The 23,942-nt window shown below is 39.8% G+C and overlaps 1 protein-coding gene across 5 annotated transcripts in view; it reads right to left on the bottom strand.

Annotated features, from left to right (window-relative positions):
* The window catches only part of RAPGEF4 (Rap guanine nucleotide exchange factor 4), a 179,818-nt gene that overhangs the window by 47,543 nt on the left and 108,333 nt on the right, over positions 1-23,942 (bottom strand). For 2 of the 5 annotated variants that reach the window (XM_083348082.1, XM_083348081.1), the window contains exons 1-4: positions 15,536-15,638; positions 8,204-8,325; positions 7,076-7,262; positions 228-312 (exon numbers count right to left, since the gene is read on the bottom strand). In XM_083348082.1, coding sequence (XP_083204208.1) covers positions 228-312; positions 7,076-7,262; positions 8,204-8,325; positions 15,536-15,573 — 432 coding nt within the window. In that variant the 5' untranslated portion in view covers positions 15,574-15,638. Of the gene's footprint in view, positions 1-227; positions 313-7,075; positions 7,263-8,203; positions 8,326-15,535; positions 15,690-23,942 lie in introns of those variants that run through there. The other 3 variants (XM_083348080.1, XM_083348078.1, XM_083348079.1) reach the window with 3 other exon arrangements.

Here is a 23,942-nt window from a genome sequence, read left to right as displayed (position 1 = left end):
CCCAGATTTCAATATAACAAACAATAACCCTTTCCAAATTGTCATCTCTATTTATCTGTATGGAGTTTACACTTTTATAGCCATCTTACAGAAGCAGAAGGCAGAGGAGAGATTGGGGTGTTACTGTACGCAGCCTGTATTTATAAATAGCTAGGCACTAACCAGCCTTAGACTGACTGCCCGTCTGTCTGTTTGCCTTAGGGTAATAAAATATTTTAAAAACTTACTGTTGTTGAAAGATGAGATAAAGCTTTAATGTGCAAAAGTTCTTCATAAATAATTTCGAGATCATCCACAGTCCTCTGACCAGGTCTATTATAGAAGATAAATACACATCCATTATGTTACATCACAAATGGTCTGATTTTCAAGCATATTGTTGGTTCAAGAAATTACATAAAGGATCTCAACACAAAGAGCTACCATCTACAATATTCTGCAGTCTACTGTAGTACCAACAGGGGAGCTTGCTTTGGGCCTTGTCAATTAACAGAGACCCAGGAGGTCTCTGTCACTGCCCTATCCCTTTGGAACAGCCTCCCCAACTCTCCACGCCCCCCCCCCCCCAGTGCTGTAGGTCTCCAGGTGCCCAGCTTCAAACAACTTCAAAAAAAACTTATTTTTCCCTAGTCCTTGGGATAGGACAGGGCTCTTCAAACCTGACCCTTTTATGAATTCTGGACTTCAACTCCCAGAAGGTGGAGGTGGAGTTGCTCTCTCTATAAGAAATAACTACATCTCTACAGAAATAGAGCACAACGATGATGAAAACTGTAAACTTGAATGCATTTGGGTCAATATAAAAGGGAGAAAAAATGACATTGCCATAGGTGTATACTGTAGGCCACCCAACCAGACAGAGGAAATAGATGAACTTTTTGCTAGTCAGCTAACTAAGGTATGTAGGAAGCACATCACAATAGTAATGGGAGACTTTAACTACCCTGACATAAACTGGGAGACAAACTCTGCACCAAGTGGAAAATCAAACAGATTCCTGACAAACCTAGCAGACAACTTTGTCACCCAAAAGGTAGAGAAGGGAACTAGGGGATTAGCCATTTTGGATCTAATTCTCACTAACAGAGATGAAATGATAGAAGGAGTTGAAGCCACAGGAACCTTGGGCGGAAGTGATCATGCAATATTGGAATTCAACATTCTGGAGGCACAAGCAATAGAATACAGTCAAACTAGAGTCTTGGACTTTAAGAGAGCTAATTTCAATAAACGTAGAGAGAGCTTGGGAAGGATTCCATGGATGAGAATTCTCAAGGGGAGAATAACTCAAGAAGCTTGGGAAATTTTGAAAAGTGAGTCTAGCACAATACCAACAAAGAGGAAAAATAACAACTCTCAAAAGAAACCAGCATGGCTGCATAAAGAACTCTCTGATAAATTGAAAAATAAAAAGGACAAGTATAAAAAGTGGAAAGAAGGGCACATAACTAAGTCAGAATATCAGCAAATAGCCGGAGCCTGCAAAGACGAAGTGAGGAAAGCTAGGGCTCAAAATGAACTAAGGCTTGCGACCAAAGTCAAAAATAACAAAAAAAGCTTCTTTCAACATGTAAAAAACAAGAAAAAAAGTGAAGGAAATGATTGGTCCATTAGTGGGGGAAAGTGGCAAGAAGGTGACAAGCAACAGGGAGAAAGCAGAACTCCTTAACTCATTTTTTCCATCTGTCTTTACACAAAGGGGAAAAACAGACCAACCTATCAAAAATAGTGCCATAAAAAACAGAATAAAAACACAAGTTAAGATAGGCAAGAAAATGGTAAGTGAGCACCTGTCCAGCCTAGACGAGTTCAAATCACCAGGACCAGATGGATTACACCCCAAGGTTCTCAAGGAATTGGCAGATGTGATTTCAGAACCACTGAACTATATCTTTCAAAGATCCTGGAGCACTGGGGAACTACCAGAGGACTGGAAAAGAGCTGATGTAGTTCCCATCTTCAAAAAAGGGAAAAAATGGATCCAGGAAATTACAGACCTATCAGCCTGACCTCAATACCTGGGAAGATTATGGAAAATATATCAAACAACGAGTCAGCGAGCATCTAGAGGCAAACAAAATCATTACTAAAAGCCAACATGGGTTTGTCAAAAACAGATCATGTCAGACAAATCTTATTGCATTCTTTGACCAAGTGACAAAATTAGTGGACCAGAGGAATGCTGTGGATGTAATTTACTTGGACTTCAGTTAGGCATTTGATAAAGTAGATCACAACCTACTACTTGATAAGATAGAAAAATGTGGGTTAGACAGCATCACCACCAGATGGATTCGTAGCTGGCTGACCAGCCATACTTAGCGTGTGGTCCTCAATGGAACCGCATCAACATGGAGGGAAGTGTGTAGTGGGATGCCCCAGGGCTCTGTTTTGGGCCCAGTGCTCTTCAACATCTTCATCAACGATTTGGATGAGGGGATAGATGGGGAACTCATCAAATCTGCAGACAACACCAAGCTGGCAGGAATAGCCAACACTCCAGAAGACAGGCTTAAGATACAGGAGGATCTGGACAGACTTGAACACTGGGCGCTATCTAACAAAATGAAATTCAATGGTGAAAAAAGTAAGGTTCTACATTTAGGCAAAAAAACAAATGTACAGGTATAGTATAGGGTAGGGGTCTTCAAACTTGGCCCTTTTGTGACTTGTGGACTTCAACTCCCAGAATTCCTCAGCCAGGCATGCTGGCTGAGGAATTCTGGGAGTTGAAGTCTACAAGTCAGAAAAGGGCCAGATTTGAAGACCCCTGGTATAGGGGGTACCTTGCTCAGTAGTAGTAACTATGAGAGGGATCTCGGAGTCCTAGTGGACAATCACTTAAATATGAGCCAGCAGTGTGCTGCAGCTGCCAAAAAAGCCAACACAGTGCTATGCTGCATTAACAGAGGGATAGAATCAAGATCACGTGAAGTATTAATACCACTTTACAATGCCTTTGGTAAGGCCACACTTGGAATACTGCATCCAGTTTTGGTCACCACGATGTAAAAAAGATGTTCAGACTCTGGAAAGAGTACAGAGAAGAGTAACAAAGATGATTAGGGGACTGGAGGCTAAAACATATAAGGAACGGCTGCTGGAATTGGGTATGTGTAGTTTAACGAAGAGAAGAGTGAGGGGTGACATGATAGCAGTGTTCCAATATCTCAGGGGCTGCCACAAAGAAGAGGGAGTTAAGCTATTCTCCCAAGCGCCCCAAGGCAGGACAAGAAGCAATGGATGGAAACTAATCAAGGAGAGAAGCAACCTAGAACTAAGGAGAAACTTCCTGACAGTTAGAACAATTAACCAGTGGAACAACCTGCCACCAGATGCTGTGAATGCTCCAACACTGGAAGTTTTGAAGAAGAGACTGGACAGCCATTTGTCTGAAATGGTATAGGGTTTCCTGCCTGAGGAGGGGGTTGGACTAGATGACCTCCAAGGTCCCTTCCAACTTTACTTAATCAAATTATGATTATGAATTCCTCAGCCAGGCATGCTTGGCTGAGGAATTCTGGGAGCTGAAGTCCACAAGTCATAAAAGGACCAAGTTTGAAGACCCCTGGGATAGGATGTTTCAGATTACCCCCTTTTAATTGGGCCCAAGCATGTTGAATGTTGTTCCCTCAGATGACTGTTCCTTTGAACTTTGTGAAGCTGCACAGAGTCATTTTGCAGCTGGGCTGCCTAGGAATTTGATAAATAAAAACATTCAGTCTGAAAATTCAGGGTTTCACAGCACAGCCGATTTCTATTGCTGTCTCATGTCGACGCTGCTTCATTTACTATGAGGACTGACACACAGTCATCTGGAAAACAGTAGAAACAGGTACAAACAGTAGAACATGTGGTTTCCCTCCTTTGTTCTTCCCTGCAGTCTCCTATCCTTCTAACTGGATCTGAGAGCTCCCTAATTTTTCAAAGTGAATTCCAGGAGTACATGGAAGCAATTCTCGTTGCAGAAAAGCTAAATGGATTCCCAGTTAGTATTTATCTATTTGTATCTTTAACGTCCAGAAAATAGTAAAATAACCAGTTAATGTGTTTTGTTACCATTCCCTCCCCTTTTTCTATAGGACATTTTTCCGACATCTGTCGTGAATAATTGCTTTTAATTAAATTGAATGTATTTCAAATTCATTACTGATCAATTATACTTCATCTGATTGGGTAGCAACCCTAACAATAAGTAAAGCATTATTTTCGTGACCCTGCTAGTAGCAGACTGAGCATCTATCAGACGTGAGTTAGCCAAGAAAGATTAGTTCCCATTCTCACTGAAGTTGAGAATAAAATAGTCTTAACATCTTCCAGTTTTGAAAGAGATGCAGGAGTCCATTCATCCTATGGACATAGGAAAAGAAAGTCTTTTCTAGAGTAAAAAAAAATCTAGAAAAAAATTAATATGAACCAGACCCAATCCCGCTTCACTTTCACATCCAAATAAGACCATCCAGGCCCAGCAACCTGCTAAGATAGAAAAGATCTCCAAAGAATGCCAAGACTGTATGCCAAACTAGAAAATTAAAAAACAAAAAAATGTGAGAAGAAGGCAGGGACAAACTTTGTCCAGGGAATTGATAACAAAGCCATGATAACAAAGGTCATCATGGAAGAGAGCAAAGATTGCAGGAAACTAAAGATGTTCATCTGCTAAACGCTCAGCCAGGCAGAAAGGAAGCATCAAGCAGGGAATTAGCCTTGAACTGTTATGCAGCTACAAGAGATCCAGGACTGATCCCCTCACCCCAAGCTCCATGGAACCCTTATCTATCTTTCCCAAGGAAAGGCTACCTGTCCTGGGGAGATTCCTGTATTATAAGCAGAATATAATAAAGTACTTAGCTTGAACTCCACACATGTGTATCTGGTTGCTTGCCCCCTGACAATCTTAGGAAGAAGGCCATGGCCAAACCATTTCTGAAAAATGATGCCAGGAAATAGCACAGACCTGTGTATGTAGTCACTAGGAATCAGGGTTGACTCAAAGGATGTAACACGCCCATTCACAATCAGACTTCACACCAGACACAACTTACAGTTATGGTGACACTGTGTTTCAGAATAGAATCCTCTCTGCTGAGTAGCTTTTCACAGAATTTAAAAAGCTCCTTCTTTCATATGCTGCTTGGCAGATATCTATCTATCTACCTATCTATCTATCTATCTATCTATCTATCTATCTATCTATCTATCTATCTATCAATCAATCAATCATAGATGATCAAGTTAACAGGGATAGGCAACCTTGGCTCTTTTATGACTCATGGACTTCAATTCCCAGAATTCCTGAGCCAGCCATGCTGAGGGGAAAGGGAGAATTTCCAGGCTGAGCCATGCTGGCTCAGGAATTCTGGGAGTTGAAGTCCACGAGTCATAAAAGAGCCAAGGTTGCCTACCCCTGGATTAGGAGAAAGTAGTGCTGCTCTCTAAAATCTAGGAGTGACTTGTTGCATGTCCTCTATCCTTTCACACAGTTCTCTTGAGGTAGCCATCTTGTCATTCATACAATGGACACTCCCTCCGCCAAAATAATCTGAATCAGATCCATAACTCCCACCTAAGTGTGTGCCAATGGGAAGGGGTGTGTGTGTGAAGACATGATGTCAAGATATCATCATGCAAAAGCCATGAGTTATGTATTTGTTATCAGGCATTGGGATGTAAGTACGAAATGGCAAGATTTGTGTGATGACACCACCATGCGCGTGTTGTTATTTTGGCATTCTGTGGTTTGGCATGAATGCCACTGCTAGAGAATGACTATTCGTAATTTAGGAACAAACAAACTGCTACAGGTACCGTTACATTCTAGCTTGGCTTAGAAAATATGGGTAGCAATCAAGGTAGAAGCCACCATCATACAACAACTGCCTATTTCAATAACAATTTCCAATAAATGCCTTGTTTGACACGTTCCAGTGAACCAACATTTTTGCTAAACAACTAAATCAAATGCTAAAAATCAAATATTAAAAAAATCAGTATTGGTTGTCACTTTTGAATCACACAATAATTTTTAAAATAGAAGTCACATATTTCAAATAGTTTTTCAGTGCATGTAACAGATTTATATTTCTTAACACATACATCATTAGAAACAAGCAGCTTTGTAGCACCTTTTTTTTTTTTAAAAAAAGCTAATTTTATATTTAGAGCAATGTATGTATTTTGATAAAAAGGAGGGGGCACCCCTACCAATAGCAACTACGGTCTGCCAATTTTCTCCTTGCCGTTTTATTCTGGGTTTTTTTTTTTTAACACCACAGACATTCTTTCATCATTTGACAGTTAAAATGTTGCAATGAAATAAATAAAGAATTTTTAAAGTTCCCTGTCAAAACAAGTGACACATTTTGCAAGTGAGTTTCAAGTTCGAAACAATAGGAAGCACCTTTTAAAGCAGCAGTGCCATTATACGCTCAAATGCTCAAAATAATCTTTTCAGCATTTTTTTTTTAAAAAAAATTTAAAAAAAAACATTATTTCTTTCTTGGTAATTATATGAATTTTGCAACCTCTTGAAGAACTGCAAGCCAAAGGCAGCAGCTGTGGTAATTTACAAGCAGAGGATATTTTTCAAATCAACCCAGAGCCAATATCTTATACTTCCTGTGAACTTTAATAATAGGATCGTGATAAGTGGGATAAGTATCTGGACTACTCCATAGACTGAAAATCAGTGCTAACTTGGTGGAAAACTTTTTGCACCTGGAAAGTTATTAGTCAATGAAGATTAGCCTAGACTATTTCTGCCTAAAAATAATTTTTTCACCCAGAGAATGCTTCGAATAGCAGAAATTTTCACCCCTTGACTATAGGGCATGTTAAGCGGTAGAGCATAATTATAGGTTCTGGGTAATCAAGCCCATCAAAATACCGGATGCAGTTTAGGTCTTTTGCTTTATTCTATCAAAAAATAAAACATATCTGAGTTATCATTTCAATTAGCTTTTGTGCACTGGTTCTTATAGCTAAATACCGAAACTGCACATGCCCTGCCAAGTATATATACGGGTGAAAGATTTAAACCAGGGTCTCAAAAACAATAATTTATTAACCATCTTACGGCTTCCTAAGAATCATCCTCATGTGAGCATCGGGTCCAATCTGAGCAAGCAGGAGGATGGTGTCTTGTAACTCTTCATCACATTCCTTCTTTTCTTCCTCAGTTGGCATCACCGGGGCATCTTCATGCTCATCATCCAAAAATCGATAAAATAAATATTTATCCTGGAAGTATTGCTCTTGGTCCACTGAAAGCAGCCATAGGATTTAAAAAAAAATGATGGTAGAAGGCTTTACATCAGCAACACAGAATCATACAGAGCTGCAGTTCTCAGCAGGCAAAGGCAGGGCTCTCCATGGAAGTCCAGCCAGTTGCCAGAAGACTGCTGGACTTCTCATAGATCTCTGCCAAATATGGCTTGCCTGTGCCAGAAGAGAATGTCAGTGCTGGTGATTCAATACATTAACAGACAACGTGCTCGCTACTTTTGTGTTGGATACATCCGTCATGAAATATCTATGACTCTTCCTTGTATCTGACTCCACCACACCTCCACTATGTGAGCTTTAAGTATCTCTCTTCTAGTGCAATATTTTTCGGTAAATGACTAGATTGCTGACATGCTATTTGGATGAAAGAACTTTTTTTTGTTTGTTTGTTTAATCTTAATTTTAAATTCAGTATCCACACCAACCAAATTTCTACAGAAAAGTTTTCACGTTTCAAATAGGATTTACAAACAAGCGTGTGGCTTCTTCGCAGAAGTTTTAGAAGAGCCATATTTTTTTTTTTGCAATCTGGCACTGTTCAGTACTTTTTTAAAATCCAATTTGGGTGTCTGAAGGCTCTCTGAGAATTTGATCTGAGGTAGAAGTGGCTCTGCGGTGGAACCACCAGGTGAAGGGGAGGAGGCCCTGCTAGGAGGAGTAAAAAGTCACTCCATCTTAGGGTCCATTTAGAGGAGGAAGCATCTTAGATCTCACTATCGGTCCCACCTTTAACGTCCTCTACTGACAGCGATTCCCCTAGGAACAAACTGCATCTCTGTACACTGAAATAATTATATCTCTCAAGCATCATAATTTAAAGTATAGCTTATGAACTTCAATAGATTTCCATTGCCTCCTTTTAGAATTACTCTACTAAGGAACGTACGTTCTGGATTTCCCATTTCTAAGTTCCTCTTACCATGATTGAGAACACCTTCCTCCAGCAATACTTGCCACATGCCCACAGCCTGGGTCCGTAAATGAACACAGGAACTCTGCTGCATTATCCAGTCTACAAGTTCTGTTCCTACACAGCATTGTCTAAAAGATGAGAACAATATCAGTAGTTTTAGGCACAAAATATTTAGTTAACTTTGTTGTTGTTGTTGTTGCTGCTGTTGTTGATAGATTTATAGACTGACTTTCCTTCAAGAGTGCCAGGCAGAAATGGATGAAACCTACTACAGGTAGCCCCCAACGTAATGAATGTTCAAAAGTTACAATAGAGCCCCCCCCAAAAAAAAATTCTGACAGCTGCCCCCTCCATGGTCACGTGACCACATTTGGGGCACTCAGCAATCAGCCCACATTTACAGCTGTTTGCAGCATCCCCTTGCCACCTGATTGCAATTTATGAGCTGTAGTAGCCCAGTGGTTAGAAGGCAGTACTGCAGGCTACTTCTGCTGACTGCTGGCTGCCAGCAGTTCAGCAGTTTGATTCTCACCAGCTCAAGGTTGACTCAGCCTTCCATCCTTCCGCAGTCAGTAAAATGAGGACCCAGATTGTTGAGGGCAATATGCTGGTGCTGTAAACCACTGAGAGAGTGCACTGCGAAGTGGTATATAAGTCTAAATGCTATTGCTAATGCTATTATGACATTTTTGCCAAAACCCAGAGTTTACGTTTTGTTTTGGGCAAAAACAACCCATAGCGAACAACGGGTTTGCTTTATGACCATTGTGTTCATTTAAAAACCGCTGCAAAAAAAGTAATAAAATTGGGTTGGTCACATGATAATCCATTTTACAACCATCACAATTTATGATTTAATGTGCAGATTCTATTATGGTCATCGATTGGGGATTACCTGTATGAATTGAGTTTATCCTATGCTTACAGATTTCTATTTTCCCATAAGAGTGACTACCTGCCACTCAGTTTTTCTTCCTAGCTCCTAGTAAGGTTTTCACCTTATTTTCACCTAGCTCCTAGTAAGGTTTTCACCTTATTTAATAGAATAAGACTGTGATTTATTTCCTATCTGGGAAAAGGCTTTGGTGCTGTTTTGCTGAAATGTTCCCTTTGCAGGATTCATTGAACAGTTCATATAGCTTGCAACACATACCACAGTCTTATCCTATTAAACCCTGATAGGGTTTCTTCTGCTATGCAGATTTCGCATCATAATAAACAAAATGTATTTAGATTTCTGAACCTGTTTGCTACAAATTTTAAACATTAATCTTCCATGCAGTCACCCCACAGCAGTCTGAGGAGGAGGCTGTCTTTCAAACTATTGAACAAATATACATAAATACATGCAGATAAATGCATGGACAATAGATATATGAAGATGCTAGAAACTAATTTGCCTCTCATTTTTATGAAAGGATAGGTGGAATGATGTTTGTTAAGAGCATCCAGTTTCATACTAGACACAGCAATACATACAGGGTCCTGCAGTACACTAAAATCAAAATCTCAACATAGGTGTGTAGTCTTGGGTTTAACTTCTTGAGCTTCTCTTGACATTTTTTTCAAATGAACGGACATTTGGGCAATTAGATTATGGCCTTGTGATCGGAAGGCACCTGCACAAAGATGAACTAATGGTTCTGACTGGGCTTAAAACTGTTGGTTTCAATCTTATCAACTTCATTCCTTGCACAAGATGCACTAGAAACACTTAAGACATGACTGGATAGCTTGAAGCCAAAAAGATGACCAGTGATTGGCTGGCATTCTCTGCCTTTTGCCGTGAGAATACTAGATTGAACAATGATTGCTCAATGATCTCTATAAGTTCCAGACTCGGAAACATACAGCTAGTTCTTGCTTAACAACTGGACTGGGAACTCTGTCCCTAAGCGATAAACTACCAGTATATCCTCTTTTCTCCCCATTTTGTTCTCCTTTTCAATTGTCCTTGTCTTCTTTGGCTAGTTTAGAACATTTAAAATTGGCAGACAATGAGGATCATGTGAAGAAATTGTAAGCTGTTATAAAAGCACACTGTGAATAACAAAGCAATCGAAAGTTTTGTATAGGTCTCAGTGTATTCCTGGCTGCAGGAATCCACGATGCCATGGCCTGACCTCAAAAGCCCTCCTCAGGATTAAGAAAGAGGATTGGAAAAGCCCGAAACAGATCCTGTGCTGATAGGTAGCAGCAATCTAAGATCAATATCTGTCTCACCATTCCTGCCCTGGGCCCAACAGATCCTGCCTAGATTAGGAGCCTTCTGAAAAAACTATATATCTGTCAAGAAGAATATATTTTTTATAATTTTAAACAATAGCAGTTATTCCTTCAGGATGAGGGCTACAGCTGATTTTTGAATGATGTGCCAAAGATGGGAGCCTAAACAGTGGAGGCACCAGCATCCAGGAGTGAGGATAAAAAAGGGCACGTCCTGGCAGTGTATTTAAAGCCCACCCCTTTGTGAATGCAGCTTCAATGCAGATAAAAAGGCGGTGGGGGGGGGTGAGCTTCAATCATGCCACCAGAATCACTGTCTTGCCTTTTTTTGACCACTACCACCTACATCCTCTGGATACCAGCAAGTGGATTTGTCCAAGGGTGGGGGGAAATACATTTGTTTTTATTTTAACTTAAAAGTTTTTAAAAGTCATTGAGAAGTTTAAGGAGATGCATTAATAACTTGGGCGAGGGGAACTTCACTTGGCCTTGGTTGGGCAGTGAAGTTTGGATTTAAAACATAAATGACAACCATGACATATGTTACAGATAGATTAGAATATCTTGTTAATGTTCTAAACTCTTTTCAGAAAAATGTAACACAAAAATTTGGTTAATATAGCTTTTAAGGAATAACACGTTTTCTATTTATAAACTTCCGTTGTCCCAGGAAACTAGAGGTTTTGTTTACTTAAACCAAACCTGACACAGTTTCAAAAGGATCGTGATTCATTGCTACGTATAGGGAAAGCAAGCTTATTTAACAATGCAAATATAATCATCTTGTTTCTCAGACAATAGCCTCATCACATGCAATCTACCATTTCAGTGAGAGAGACAAAGAAAAAAGGAATATGTTGACATTGCTGAAATGACATGGAAGCTGAAGCCCTGTACTTCAATTTGTGCAAACATACCTCCAAGAATTAAAAATAAGACTGAATGCTAGCTTTGCTACAGCTGGTCCTTGACTTCTGACCGCACTGGGATTGGAACTTCCATGACTAATCAATGCAACTGTTAAGTGAATCACCGTGGCCTTGCCTGATTTAATGATCATTTTTGCCGTGGCTGTTAAGGAAATTATGTCCTCATTAAGCAAGCCTGGCTTCTTCCATTAGCTTTATTTGTTGAAACACTCCTGGGAAGATTGCAAATCATAAGCATATGACTGCAGAATCCCTGTGAGAACCAGTCTTTTTTTCCCCCCAGTACTATCGTAACTTTGAACAGTCACTAAACAAATAATTGTAAATAAAGAATTATCTGTAACCTCCTGGAGGAACATTGAAAGACATTTGTCCAGCAGCTTATGTTACAGCCATTAATTGGGAAATAAAGGGGATGGTTATTTATTTTTAAATTTGGACAACGTTTTAGAGAGAGAATGTGACAGATATATTGCATGAGCTTATAAAAACGAAGAACAGGCATACAACATCCAATGCTTGAGGACCAGTCGTTTCCAGTCTGCTACTCTGATGATAGTTCACATGTTGAATTAAATGTTGGCTAAACAAAATCCAGACTCTGTACCTTGATTCTAATTTTAAAAAAAACTCTGACAATTAATAACTCCTAAAATATATACTGCTCAAAAAAATAAAGGGAACACTTAAACAACACAATGTACTGTATTTAATAGTAGGATGTCTTATTTTGTGTTCCCTTTATTTTTTTGAGCAGTATATTTACTCTCCAAAGTAGAAAAAGGAACCCAAATAATATTTAATTCAGTTTTTCAGTGCTCTGAGGAAGTCACTAGTCTTAGTAGAAGAAAGGATAGAAATCTGTGTTTAATTCTTATTCTGCCAAAAATAAACTTGTTTTAGCAAGGCACTGCTGCCACCAGCAGGATCCATAAAAGAATGATGTTAAATATGCATAGTTGCTCAAATATGCATAGTTGCTCAAATACACAACAGACAGTAGAAATATTGCCTGTTGCACGTTTAATATGTACAATACACGGACTTCCGGTGGCTCCGCGGCGCCGGAGACAGCCTTCCCGGGCTGCCCGCGGCTCAGCTGTGTGATTTTTCGCCCGAAACAGCGCCGATCAGCTGTTCGGGCGAATTTGAAGCCCCCTCCTCGGGAGAAGAGGAGGGGGTGAGCCCCCAGGTAGGGGTCGAGTTCTCCGGGGCCGCCTGAGCTTGGAGCTTGGGCGGCTGAAGGATTGAACTCCCCCGTAGCCTGGGCTGCTCCCAGCTGGCTAGCGTCTCTGCTCCGGACTTTATGGAGCAGAGCCAGGCGTCTGCGACCATCCCTGCTTGAAGGAGAGACTATGAAAGGAAAAGAGCAGGCAGAGCAGTACAAGAGGGAAAGATGAAGAGATGAAGAGGATTATTTTATTTTACTCTCAAGCTTGATGGACTTTGCTTAAAACTTAAAGTGAAAGTGCGTCACAATTGTAAGTAAAAGATGGCGGCTAAACCTCCCCCTAGAACTTTTCGGAGTGCTGGAAATTCTCCGGTGCAACAACAATCATTACTGCAGGCGTTGCATTCTCCTGATGTATTGACATCGAAGGATCTTGAAAAACATACCCAGTTAATTTTGGAGTCAATGGGTGTTAAATTTGCACAGATGGAGGAGAAATTGGAGAAATTGGAGCAGAGAATGGAAGAAAGGATGGAGCAGAAACTTAGAGAGATGAAGGTAGACATTTTGTCCTCAGTGCATAAAGTAGCTAAATGTGTGGAGGTGCTGGATGATCAAGTGGAAGACTTGACTCAAAAGAATGCTATATTAGAAGCAAAAGTATTGGAAATTGAAGATTTAAAAGACAAAATGGATAGCGAACAGAGTTTGGCTCAATTTTACCAGATGCAGTTTGCTGTTAGAATTAGAGGCCTAAAAGAGAATATTAAGGAAGACTTAAAGCAGCTGGTTTCTGAGGCTTTTGAGGGGGTATTGAACCATCCAGCATCTGAAATAAAACAAGGCATGGACAAAGTGTTTCGTGTGAATTCGTGGATTGCTAAGCAGAGAAAGTTGCCTAGAGATGTGGTGGTTTATTTTGTAAAAAGGGAAATTAGAGATGAAGTTATACAAGCTGCCTATGATACTAAAGTTGTGATTGCTGGTCAAGAAGTTTTGGTTCTAAAAGAAATTCCTCCAAAGATTTTAAAGAGAAGGAAGGACTTTATATTTCTTGTGCAAGAGCTCAAGCAAAGAGATATAAGGTTCAGATGGGAGATCCCAGCTGGGTTGAGCTTCATGTATGATGGCAAAAGGTACTGTATGGGTACTGTGAAGCAAGCGCATGATTTTTACAACAATGTTTTAAAAGCAACCCCATCAACACTTCTGGAAGCTGCAGAGGGATCTGGAGAAGGAGAACATCAAGAGGATGAAGATGGACAGATAGACAAGAAGGGTACAGGAGGAGATCAAGCTGCAACTCTTTTGGATGATCCTAGAGAACAGAGGGTGACGCGTGCTGCCTTAAAACGCTCAAAAAAGATTAAAAAATAAGACCAGTAGAAATCTATGGAACTTCCACAATATACTTATAGTCAAGTGGTAGTTGTGTTTTTAAGAGTTTTGGGATGCTATGTATGGTAACAGAATTTTCAATTTGGAATTAATGGACAATTAACTACAGAGGAAGAGGAAGAAAGTTTTGTGGGTTAATGCGGGTTAATTTGTGTAAGAACTATCTATTATAGCCTATTTTGGCTAGAGAGGTTAATAGGGATAGGTGCTTGTGATGTGTAAGTGAGAATATGTCTAGGTAATAGTGAATTGTGGAAGAACATAGATGGGAATGATGCTAGTTTTCTTTTATTTTAGTTCTTTATACATATTTAGTATTGTTAAGGATTGGTTTACTCTATATAAGCTAGAGAGTGATGGATTTTAGAGTTTATAATTGTTAGTATATGATTGTTTATGATTGCTTTTTAGATATATACCTTGTATTTTGCTCTGGGAAGTCGGGGGGGGAGGGGGGGAGGAGGGGAAGTAGAGGGGGGGGCAGGGGAGGGAGGAGGGAGAGGGGGAGGGGGGGAGATAGGGGGGAGGTAGGGAGGGGAGGAGGGAGGGGGAAGGGGGGTTTTTCAAAGGAAAATTGTATTTTAAAACTTTTCAATAAAAAAAAAATATGTACAATACACGTATTTATGGAATCAGCTGATGGTTGAGCTCCGGATGGCACCTGACCTTCGCTCCTTCCGACGCAGTCTGAAGACCTACCTATTTGAACAAGCCGGCCTGGCCTGATGGGGGATGTGCTGGGTTTTTTATTGTGGATTTTTATATTATTCTACTGTTTTAGCTCGGGCCCTTATTTAATTCTTTTTTAATTTTTGTATTCTGTATTTTTATATGTGCCCTGTTCACCACCCTGAGTCCTTCGGGAGAAGGGCGGTATACAAATATAATAAATGAAATGAAATGAAATGAAATTTTACATTGCAGTCTATATGGAAGGGGAATAGAAGAAGGGGACGACAGAGAATGAGGTGGCTGGACCGAGTCACTGAAGCAGTAGGCGTGAGCTTAAATGGACTCCAGAAGATGGTAGAGGACAGGAAGGCCTGGAGGAACGTTGTCCACAGGGTCACGATGGGTCGGACATGACTTCGCAACTAACAACAACAACAACTATATGGAAATATATACAAAATACTGACAATGCAATTCTACATTATATCTATTTAGAAGTAAGCCCACCAAGTTAAAATGACTCTCAATAACAACTGGGGAACTGGTGTCCTTCCATATATTGTTAGACATTAGATCCTATTGTCCCCAGCCATTAGCAATTTGGCTAATTAGGATTATAGTTTGAGGCTAAGTTTGAAGAGAAAGGCCCAATTTAACAATTGTCTGCTCAGTTTAAGGAAAGTAGACACAGGCGGCATTTTAGACAACCACAGTCTTCTTTGACTCAAGTTGCCTGAATGATGTTTGTACCATTAAATCTTCAAATAGTCCAGAATTCAATGTGCTGTTAAGCCACAGGTTTCAAATGGCTAAAACATGCCTGAGATCTACAATACTGCCAATAATTCCAATATTTGGAAACTTGAAATGACCCAAAATTAATATTAAAAATCACAAGATGATACTCAAGCAAATATGAATATTGTATTTCACTCAAGATACCTGTAGGTCTTCAGGTGGTATTTCCGGTCTCTTATCATGTGAGGAGCACGGGAGAGGATAGTATTCCGTAATACCTTTCCAGCTCGGAGGATTTTTTCTGATGGTACCTGAAGGATGCGGAAGATAGAAGGCAGTAAAGCTATTTCACATTCTCCTGAAAAACATTAACAACTCTTTCACTCTTACATAGGAGAAACCTAGCACTTGACAAAACCAAGAAACATATGAAATATAAACTTCATTACCATAAAAGTATAAGTTTTAATAAGGAACAACTAAATCCACACCTAGAAATTTCCATGCACCTGGAGTGTAGATCTCTATACTGTACTACAGGGGTCCCCACCTGTGGCCTGTGGCCCACTACCAGGCCGTGGCCTCCTGGCCACTGGGCTGTCGGACAGGCTGGCCAGTGTGTGCATGTGTGCATGCACACGCCCCACTCGTGCTAGCACCGCGGCTGTGGAGCGTGAAAATGGGACACCGCACTGTGAGGTGCAACTACAGGCCATTGCCACACCTCAGGGTGTGAAAATGGGCCACCGCCATGCCTTGGGCCATGAAAATGGGATGCCGTTGTGCCGCGGGGTGCAGAAACGGGACGACACGCCATGGGGCATGAAAACAGGATGCCGCACCATGCAAAAATGGGGGAGGGCTAGCTAGTATCACATGGGCGTAAAATGCTGCCCCCTCCCTTTCCCGGCAGTCCGCCAACCGAGAAAGGTTGGTGACCTCTGCTGTACTAGATATTCATCTGCAGGCTGGCATTTCCATAAAATGATTACACTTCCCAGTTTCCATCAAGAGCATAAATATTTAAATGAATGAAGCCACTCTGGGTGGCAGTTCTGAGAATTGCCATGCCTGGAATAAAATGCTGGAACAGAGACTTCCCCCCCCCCCCACTTTCACCAACTATGTTGTTGCTTTAGAGCAACTTCCACCAAAGCCACTCAGATGTAACTTTAGTCCAACACATGCCGAATGACATGAAGTTTTGGAAGTCTGTTTTAAACACAGTTTGAAGTTTCTCCTCCACTACTCATATTAGAAATTTAACCTGACTCTAAGCATGCTGGGATGTGCTACAGCAAAGTTCCAGGGCATTATTTTCTGTCTACGCAGTAGCTGTCCAATTATATAAATGCAAACTATAAAGTGTCCTTTAAGTCAGGTTTGTCTTCTGATGAGTTCGTTGGCTTGTTCATGAATTTTGCTTGGTAGCAATACATGAATGAATTGCCATTACTTTCTTCTGTGATGTTTTTTGGCTTCCCAATCTAGACTACAGCTTTGGAATTTCCTATTGTCTCCCATCCAAGTATTTACCAGCACAGACCCTGCTTAACTTTCCAAGATCAGCTGAAGCCATCTAGGCTAGTCTAACTTTCAATCAAAACATTTTCATTTTTAATGTCGTCTCCCATTCTTAAAAGTATCAAGTCCTATCTGACAAATACATGGGGCTCTATAACTATGAAGAAAACAAGGCTGAATAAATCTGGCTTTCCCAAGGAATGTAACAGACAGAAAAGAACCACCACAGTGCTCTATTTGCAACTTATGGTAATTTCAAATGACTTTGAAAATATAACTGTTAATGCAAGTAGCATGATATCTACATATTCTGCCAAATAATTAATAGGCAATACAGGGGGGGAAAATACATACATATATGTCCTAGGTGCATACGCAATCTGTATCAGCATTTATATACTGCAATGGCATTATTTTTGGTAAAACCAATGATAAAACAACATAATGATCAATTTAAACAATGCAATAATTTCTAAATTATTTACAAATCTTACAGTAAACATCTTTGTTACGTTAGCACTGATAATATCTGCTGATTAGAGAATCACATTACAAATTATCTCAATTTTTCAAGGCTTTTTGCATAAGCAATTCCTTATTGTCCCTGAAATGGATTTAGATGGCCAAAGGGGGATATGCTGGTCAGCAGAAAATCAAAGAAACAAAAGCACCACTGATGGAAGAGCGCAAACATGCATGGGACATTTTAAAGAACATAGTATTCTAAAAGCAAACAAGTTGGAATCTTAAATGTTATAAAGCAAATTCTTAACTGTGGTACGACATATATATAACAATCCAGAGTAATTAGGCACTATGATGAGATAAAATCAGGAAGAAATATATATGACTGTGTTAAGGTTAAAGGTAAAGGTTCCCCCGCACATGCGTGCTAGTCGTTTCCGACTCTAGGGGCCGGTGCTCATCTCCGTTTCAAAGCCGAAGAGCCAGCGCTTGTCCGAGGACGTCTCCGTGGTCATGTGGCCGGCATGACTAGACGCCAAAGGCGCACGGAACGCTGTTACCTTCCCACCGTAGTGGTCCCTATTTTTCTACTTGCATTTTTTACGTGCTCTCGAACTGCTAGGTTTGACTGTGTTAAAATGAGATAATAAGATGCTCACACACCAAAACCAAAACTGTGCTAATAGCAAATCCTTCTGTAACTGGACATTCACCTCCTGCAAATCATGAGTTGAAAATAATGTCTTCTTGGGTCAATTTTGCACATCTTGTACAACAGTCCTATAAAACTGTCTGTAAATAATTCTCTTCTCACTACATAAATAGTCCATCTTTTTTTTAAATTATTTCCACAGCCAACTCCCTTTCTGACAGATTCAATCAATTTCAAAAGGTCTTAGAAAAAAATCAGAGTTCATTGGTCTGATTTCTGGTGCCGTACCAAAATAATTACTCTGATTATGAAACCTAGAATCATCACGCTGGGTATAAAAATAAAAAAATCCAGAGGCTAGGGTTTTACTCATAATACAATTAAAAAAAACAGATGCAAGAGTTATATCAATAATTTGGAATTTCTGTTTCTGATTATATAGTACAGCGTCAGTTTTCATGATTTCTTTGGTTGGTTTTAATTTGGCTTGTTTTTCATCTATTTTTAGGTAGTTTGGGTAGTTTGAGGCATTAATAAGCTAGAACAGAAATTGTTTCAAATTTCAGTAGAATAATTTTGAAAAGTAGAAAGACATGACTAGTTGTACAAATTATTTAATATTTGTTTAGCCTTCAATTTCAGACTTTTTAAAAAAAACAAAAAACAGAAATATCTCAGTATTCAGAATTGGCAAAAAACGCATTTGCAGTCAACTGAGAGCATAATGTCAATTCACACAAATAATAAGCATAGCAATATAAGGTGCACATGTTAGAATACCTTCTCACATTCCCTTTCTATCTTTTCAAAGGTACCTGATTTTAGGTATTCACTTTCAAAGAAGCAGTGGGTACATATATTCATTCAGATTCCACCCTTTCTCAGAGAGTTCAAGGAGCTTACTAGGTGCCTTCCCTTCCCCAATTTCAACTGATATAGTGAGGGAAGTTGGACTGAGAATGAATGAATGGCCTAAACGAGCTCTGCGCTCTGTGCTCGAGGGGACTAAGTCACTACACTATAATACATTGCTTCTGATTTTTTTAAGAGGACAAGTTCAGAAAATGGTACAAGAGATTTATTTGCCACAGTGGCTGCTGGCCTGTGGTTTCCTTTAGAGTTCCATCTTGCTTTTAAGCCTCATGATCTTAACCCCGTGGTGGCGAACCTATGGCACGCGTGCCACAGGTGGCACGCAGAGCCCTCTCTGTGGGCACGCGCACCATCACCCCAGTCCTAGGCCTTCAAGCTGGGTTTTATAAAACCTTTTCGCTTTAGGCCTCCACCACCATGTGCAAAAAAAAAAGGTTCAATCAATCAATCAATTCCAACTTCTTGCGGGGACAAAAAGATCTCGCAAAGTTGGAATTGATTGATTGAACATTTTAGTCCCACCTAGTCTGCCGTTACCACCACAGCCACGCCCACCCAATGGGCCACGCCCACCCAACGGGTCACGCCCACCAGGCACCCGACGATATATAAGTGGGTTTTGGGTTGCAGTTTGGGCACTCAGTCTCTAAAAGGTTTACCATCACTGTCTTAATCTGTACATGGAGAATTTTCTGCTGTCTTCAGGATTGATTACAGCCATGGAATAGATGTGGGCAAAGAGTCCTCAGAATTGAAGCATAATTCAAAGAGGGCAGAGATGCTCCTAGTTAACTAAATCATGGAACAAGGACTTAACTAATAATAATAATAATAATAATAATAATAATAATAATAATAATAATAATAATAATAATAATAATAATAATAATAATAATGTTGGAAGGGACCTTGGAGGTCATCTAGTCCAACCCCCTGCTCAGGCAGGAAACCTTATACCATTTCAGGCAAATGGCTTTCCAGTCTCTTCTTAAAAACTTCCAGTGTTGGAGCATTCACCACCTCTGGAGGCAGGTTGTTCCACTGGTTAATTGTTCTAACTGTCAGGAAGTTTCTCCTTAGTTCTAGGTTGCTTCTCTCCTTGACTAGTTTCCATCCGTTGCTCACTATGTTAGGTGAGATTACACAACCTTTGAAGACTCAAGTTTAGAGAGAGGATACCCTCCAGGATCCAACCCTGAACCTGTATCCTAAGGCTTCAACATTACTCAGGAATGAGTAGCAAAGGCTACTCCAGCTGCCATTCCTATGTCAGGAGATACCAAACCTGGTCATGGGGATATATACCTTATCTTCATTCCATTTAATTTAATACAATGTGCTCTATGGAGATCTCTATTCCAGAAATATTGGGAAATTTAAGTTAGTGTCTATGGAGATTCTCAGTCATCCAGGTCATGGTTGTCCCCAAGGCTCTTTTTTCCAAGAGGCAGCTAGACTTTTCTTGTTTTTCACTTCTCATCCAAGAAGCTTCATCCAAGCTCTGACTGGATGGTGAAGAATGGGAGGATTTATATTCCTTGCAGACAGCTGGTCATTTGCATTCTTTCGGAGAGTCGTTGAGGCCACTTGGGGGTTTCTCTGTGTCCTCAGGATAACCTGAGTAGTGCAAATAAGGACTGTGCTGTGGAGCTGTGCTTTATGCAGGATGTTGTCTGTCCTGTGTCCCTTCACTGTTGAACACAGGCACAGGCTGTTGGGGATGAGTCTCTGTTGTCTGCATCTCAAACTGAAGCGCAAACGGTTTCTGTAGTCTGCAATTTTTCTGGAAATCCATTCATACAGTCTGCGCCCGTGTTCCAAGAAATTCCAAGAAGGCTGGGAATAAACAGAGCTGACCAGGGTTCACAATCTTTTTTAATAAGCCATCAAAGCACTCTGATGGATGGCAATACAACAAGTTTAATAAAAACAACTATGATTTCATGAATGAGATGGGGGCACTTGAATCATAAAATCTTCCCATGAAAGCACTCCTAATAATTTTATCTGTATTTTATTGTTACGTGTCCAGCATATGATGCTTAGCAAAATTACAGAATGTAAAAAAAACAAAACCCACTGATGACAATTTAATCCAATATCCAGGAGTTCCTTAGGAACTCAGGCAAAAATAGCACACTGCATTAATTTAAGAAGAGCAAATTAAATATTATTTCTATTTTAGTGACCTCGGTTAATTCAGGTTGCTATTGGAAAAAAAAAGTCTTTTTAACATTTCATAGTGCAATAGTTAAAGCCAATGTAACTCAAAGCACAATGTCAGAAGCACATTATTTAGCATTTTGCAGTGGGCTGCTTCAAACTATAAGTGTCTTTCCAGAAACACACACATCGCCCTGCCACAAAATGACCAAGCCATTACCAAAATGATACATTACTGCCGATGTCAGTAGTAATTCTTTGCCAAGAAAAAGAAAAGGAATGTGAACCACAATAGGGTCTGCACACAAACACACGCTGAACAACCGGAACGCAACTAATGATGCCTCATTTTCTTGTCATTTTTTGTGCTCTTCCAACTAGCGCCAAACAGGTGCTTTAACTGCTTTGCATGAATCGAATAAATTGCTTCAAAAGGCAAAACTAGCATGCGTATAGTATAGTTCAATCTAAGGCTGCCATTGCCATGGTCATTCTCAGTCGGAAGAAAGAAATTGCTTGCCATAAATGTTTTAATCTAAGTAAAAGAGGTGAATTGGCAACCTCTTTAGCTGGAATAAAGCATTCCTATTTAAATAATTCTGATGTAAGAAAATCAAGAAGGGAGGGGAAACTGAAGGGAAAATATCTTTGCTATAGTCAGACACAAAATAATGTGCTTGGCTCAGAGTGCTATTTCTGATGTCTTGCTCATTCTGTGCAACAGATTTCTTGAAGTGACTCAGCAGGCTCTCTCTCTCTCTCTCTCTCTCTCTCTCTCACACACACACACACACACACACACACACACTCCCTCTCATTCTCTCTCTCTCTCTCTCTCTCACACACACACACACACACTCCCTCCCTCCCTCCCTCTCATTCTCTCTCTCTCACACACACACACACTCACTCCCTCCCTCATTCTCTCTCTCTCTCTCTCTCTCTCACACACACACACACACACACACACACACACCCTCCCTCTCATTCTCTCTCTCTCTCTCACACACACACACACACACACACACACTCCCTCACTCCCTCCCTCTCATTCTCTCTCTCTCTCTCTCTCTCTCTCTCACACACACACACACTCCCTCCCTCCCTCCCTCTCATTCTCTCTCTCTCTCTCTCAGAGAAATAAAGGTGTTTGGAGATTGCATTTGATTTTCAGGTTGTTATTCCATTGACCTTTGTAGGAAAGAAAGCAAGCTTGGTGGGTCTTTCTTAATTTATTCCTTGAGAGACCATCGTGCGACAGAGGCAGTTAAAGGATATTTGGGAGAATTTTAGAGAATACTTACACTGCACAGGCTGCTTGCTAAAGTCATAACTGGCTTTCCATCAAAATTGTTAAGCTGTAAATCTTTACATGGATAAACAGAGCAAGTGGCAAGAACCTTGTTTTAAGAAGGTTATCTATCTATCCTTTCTTTATATTTAAATTAACTTGATAATATAATGACCCAGCCCTAAACCATCTCCAAGGGCTTTAGAGGCAAACAACTTGCTTAACAGCAGCTTAAATGTGTAATAAATCATGTGTTTTTATATAACTGTTCAATATTTTTATACTACAGTGCAAACAATGGGATAATTCTCTGCAGGAGGCTTGGAAATGTAATTTTTACAGCTCAGGATTACCAATTCTAAATTGTTCCTGACTGGAAAATCTTTCTAAAGTGGAGAATGAGTAAACTAAATTACAAAGATATTAAACATCCGCTCCGAACAGATACAGTATCAGTATCATTTTTTCTTTATCAATTCCTTTCTCTTTAAATTCCGACCACATTGGCACCATCATTCTCTTTCCTAAATAAAGAAAGGCTTCCAGAGTATACTTTTACCAATTATTCCATTAGCTTCATGTTATATTTTCATACTATAACACCAATGTTTAGAATTATTTGAAAGACAGGTATTCACAATGCCTGTAATACACATTTACATTTTAAAAGAAGTCTTTCAAAACTGAATCATTGTAAGATTCATAGGCATGTTTCAAATATAGATGCCAAATGCATCGATTGCATGAAGAACTGAACATTGAAAAAAGCAATATTCCATTTTACTGTCATTATTTTTCTACCCTGAAAATATCCAATTGCAAAAACTAAGAGAACACACACCTACTGATTATAATATATGAGAACAAGAGGATAATATCTTTTTTTATTACACTTTTTGTGATCCATCTGATGGGATCTTTTTTGTGGTTTTGCATTCTGTCTCTTGTATATTAGTATACAAGTCACCACTTAATAACCACCCTAGTCATCTCAAAAGAAAGTCATATGTACAATTCATCCTAAATTGCCATTTCCGTTTTGATATCTCTTGTTCTGCAAATCAGATTTCTTAAAACATGGCATGTCACACTTAAAAGTAAATAATAGAGCCTTCTGGGGCAAGTATGGAGAACTGATGACTGTGGCAAAGACTAAGGAACCAATGAGTAGATCACTTCCTTGGAACCTCTTCAGTAGGGATTGAATAGGACAGGGGTAGGCAACCTTGGCTCTTTTATGACTCGTGGACTTCAAATCCCAGAATTCCTGAGCCAGCACAGCTCAGGAATTCTGGGAGTTGAAGTTCACGAGTCATAAAAGAGCCAAAGTTGCCTACCCCTGGAATAGGAGGTCTCTCACTTGTGCTTTGAATGGCTGCTCCTCATGAGGAGACTACAGGTATCACTTTTCCATGGGTTTGAGATGCGGGAGATGATGACAGATTTGCAAAACTCATTTTCTAATTACTTTCAGACATATTCTAAACCTGTTAGAAACTTTAGGATAGGTTTGAAAAGTCTTCATTGAGTGAATTTATGCGCAACTTGAATAAAAAAACAATAATTATGAGCTTAAGAACTTATAGAACTTGAAATAAGCAGTAAGAAAACTAAATAGGTTTTTATCTAAGAAAGATATAAAT

The sequence above is a fragment of the Vipera ursinii genome (genome assembly GCF_947247035.1).
Source record: "Vipera ursinii genome assembly, chromosome: 1".
Lineage (NCBI taxonomy): Eukaryota > Metazoa > Chordata > Lepidosauria > Squamata > Viperidae > Vipera > Vipera ursinii.
Note: the sequence above shows the minus strand (reverse complement) of the source record. Positions and strands in the feature narration are given on the sequence as shown.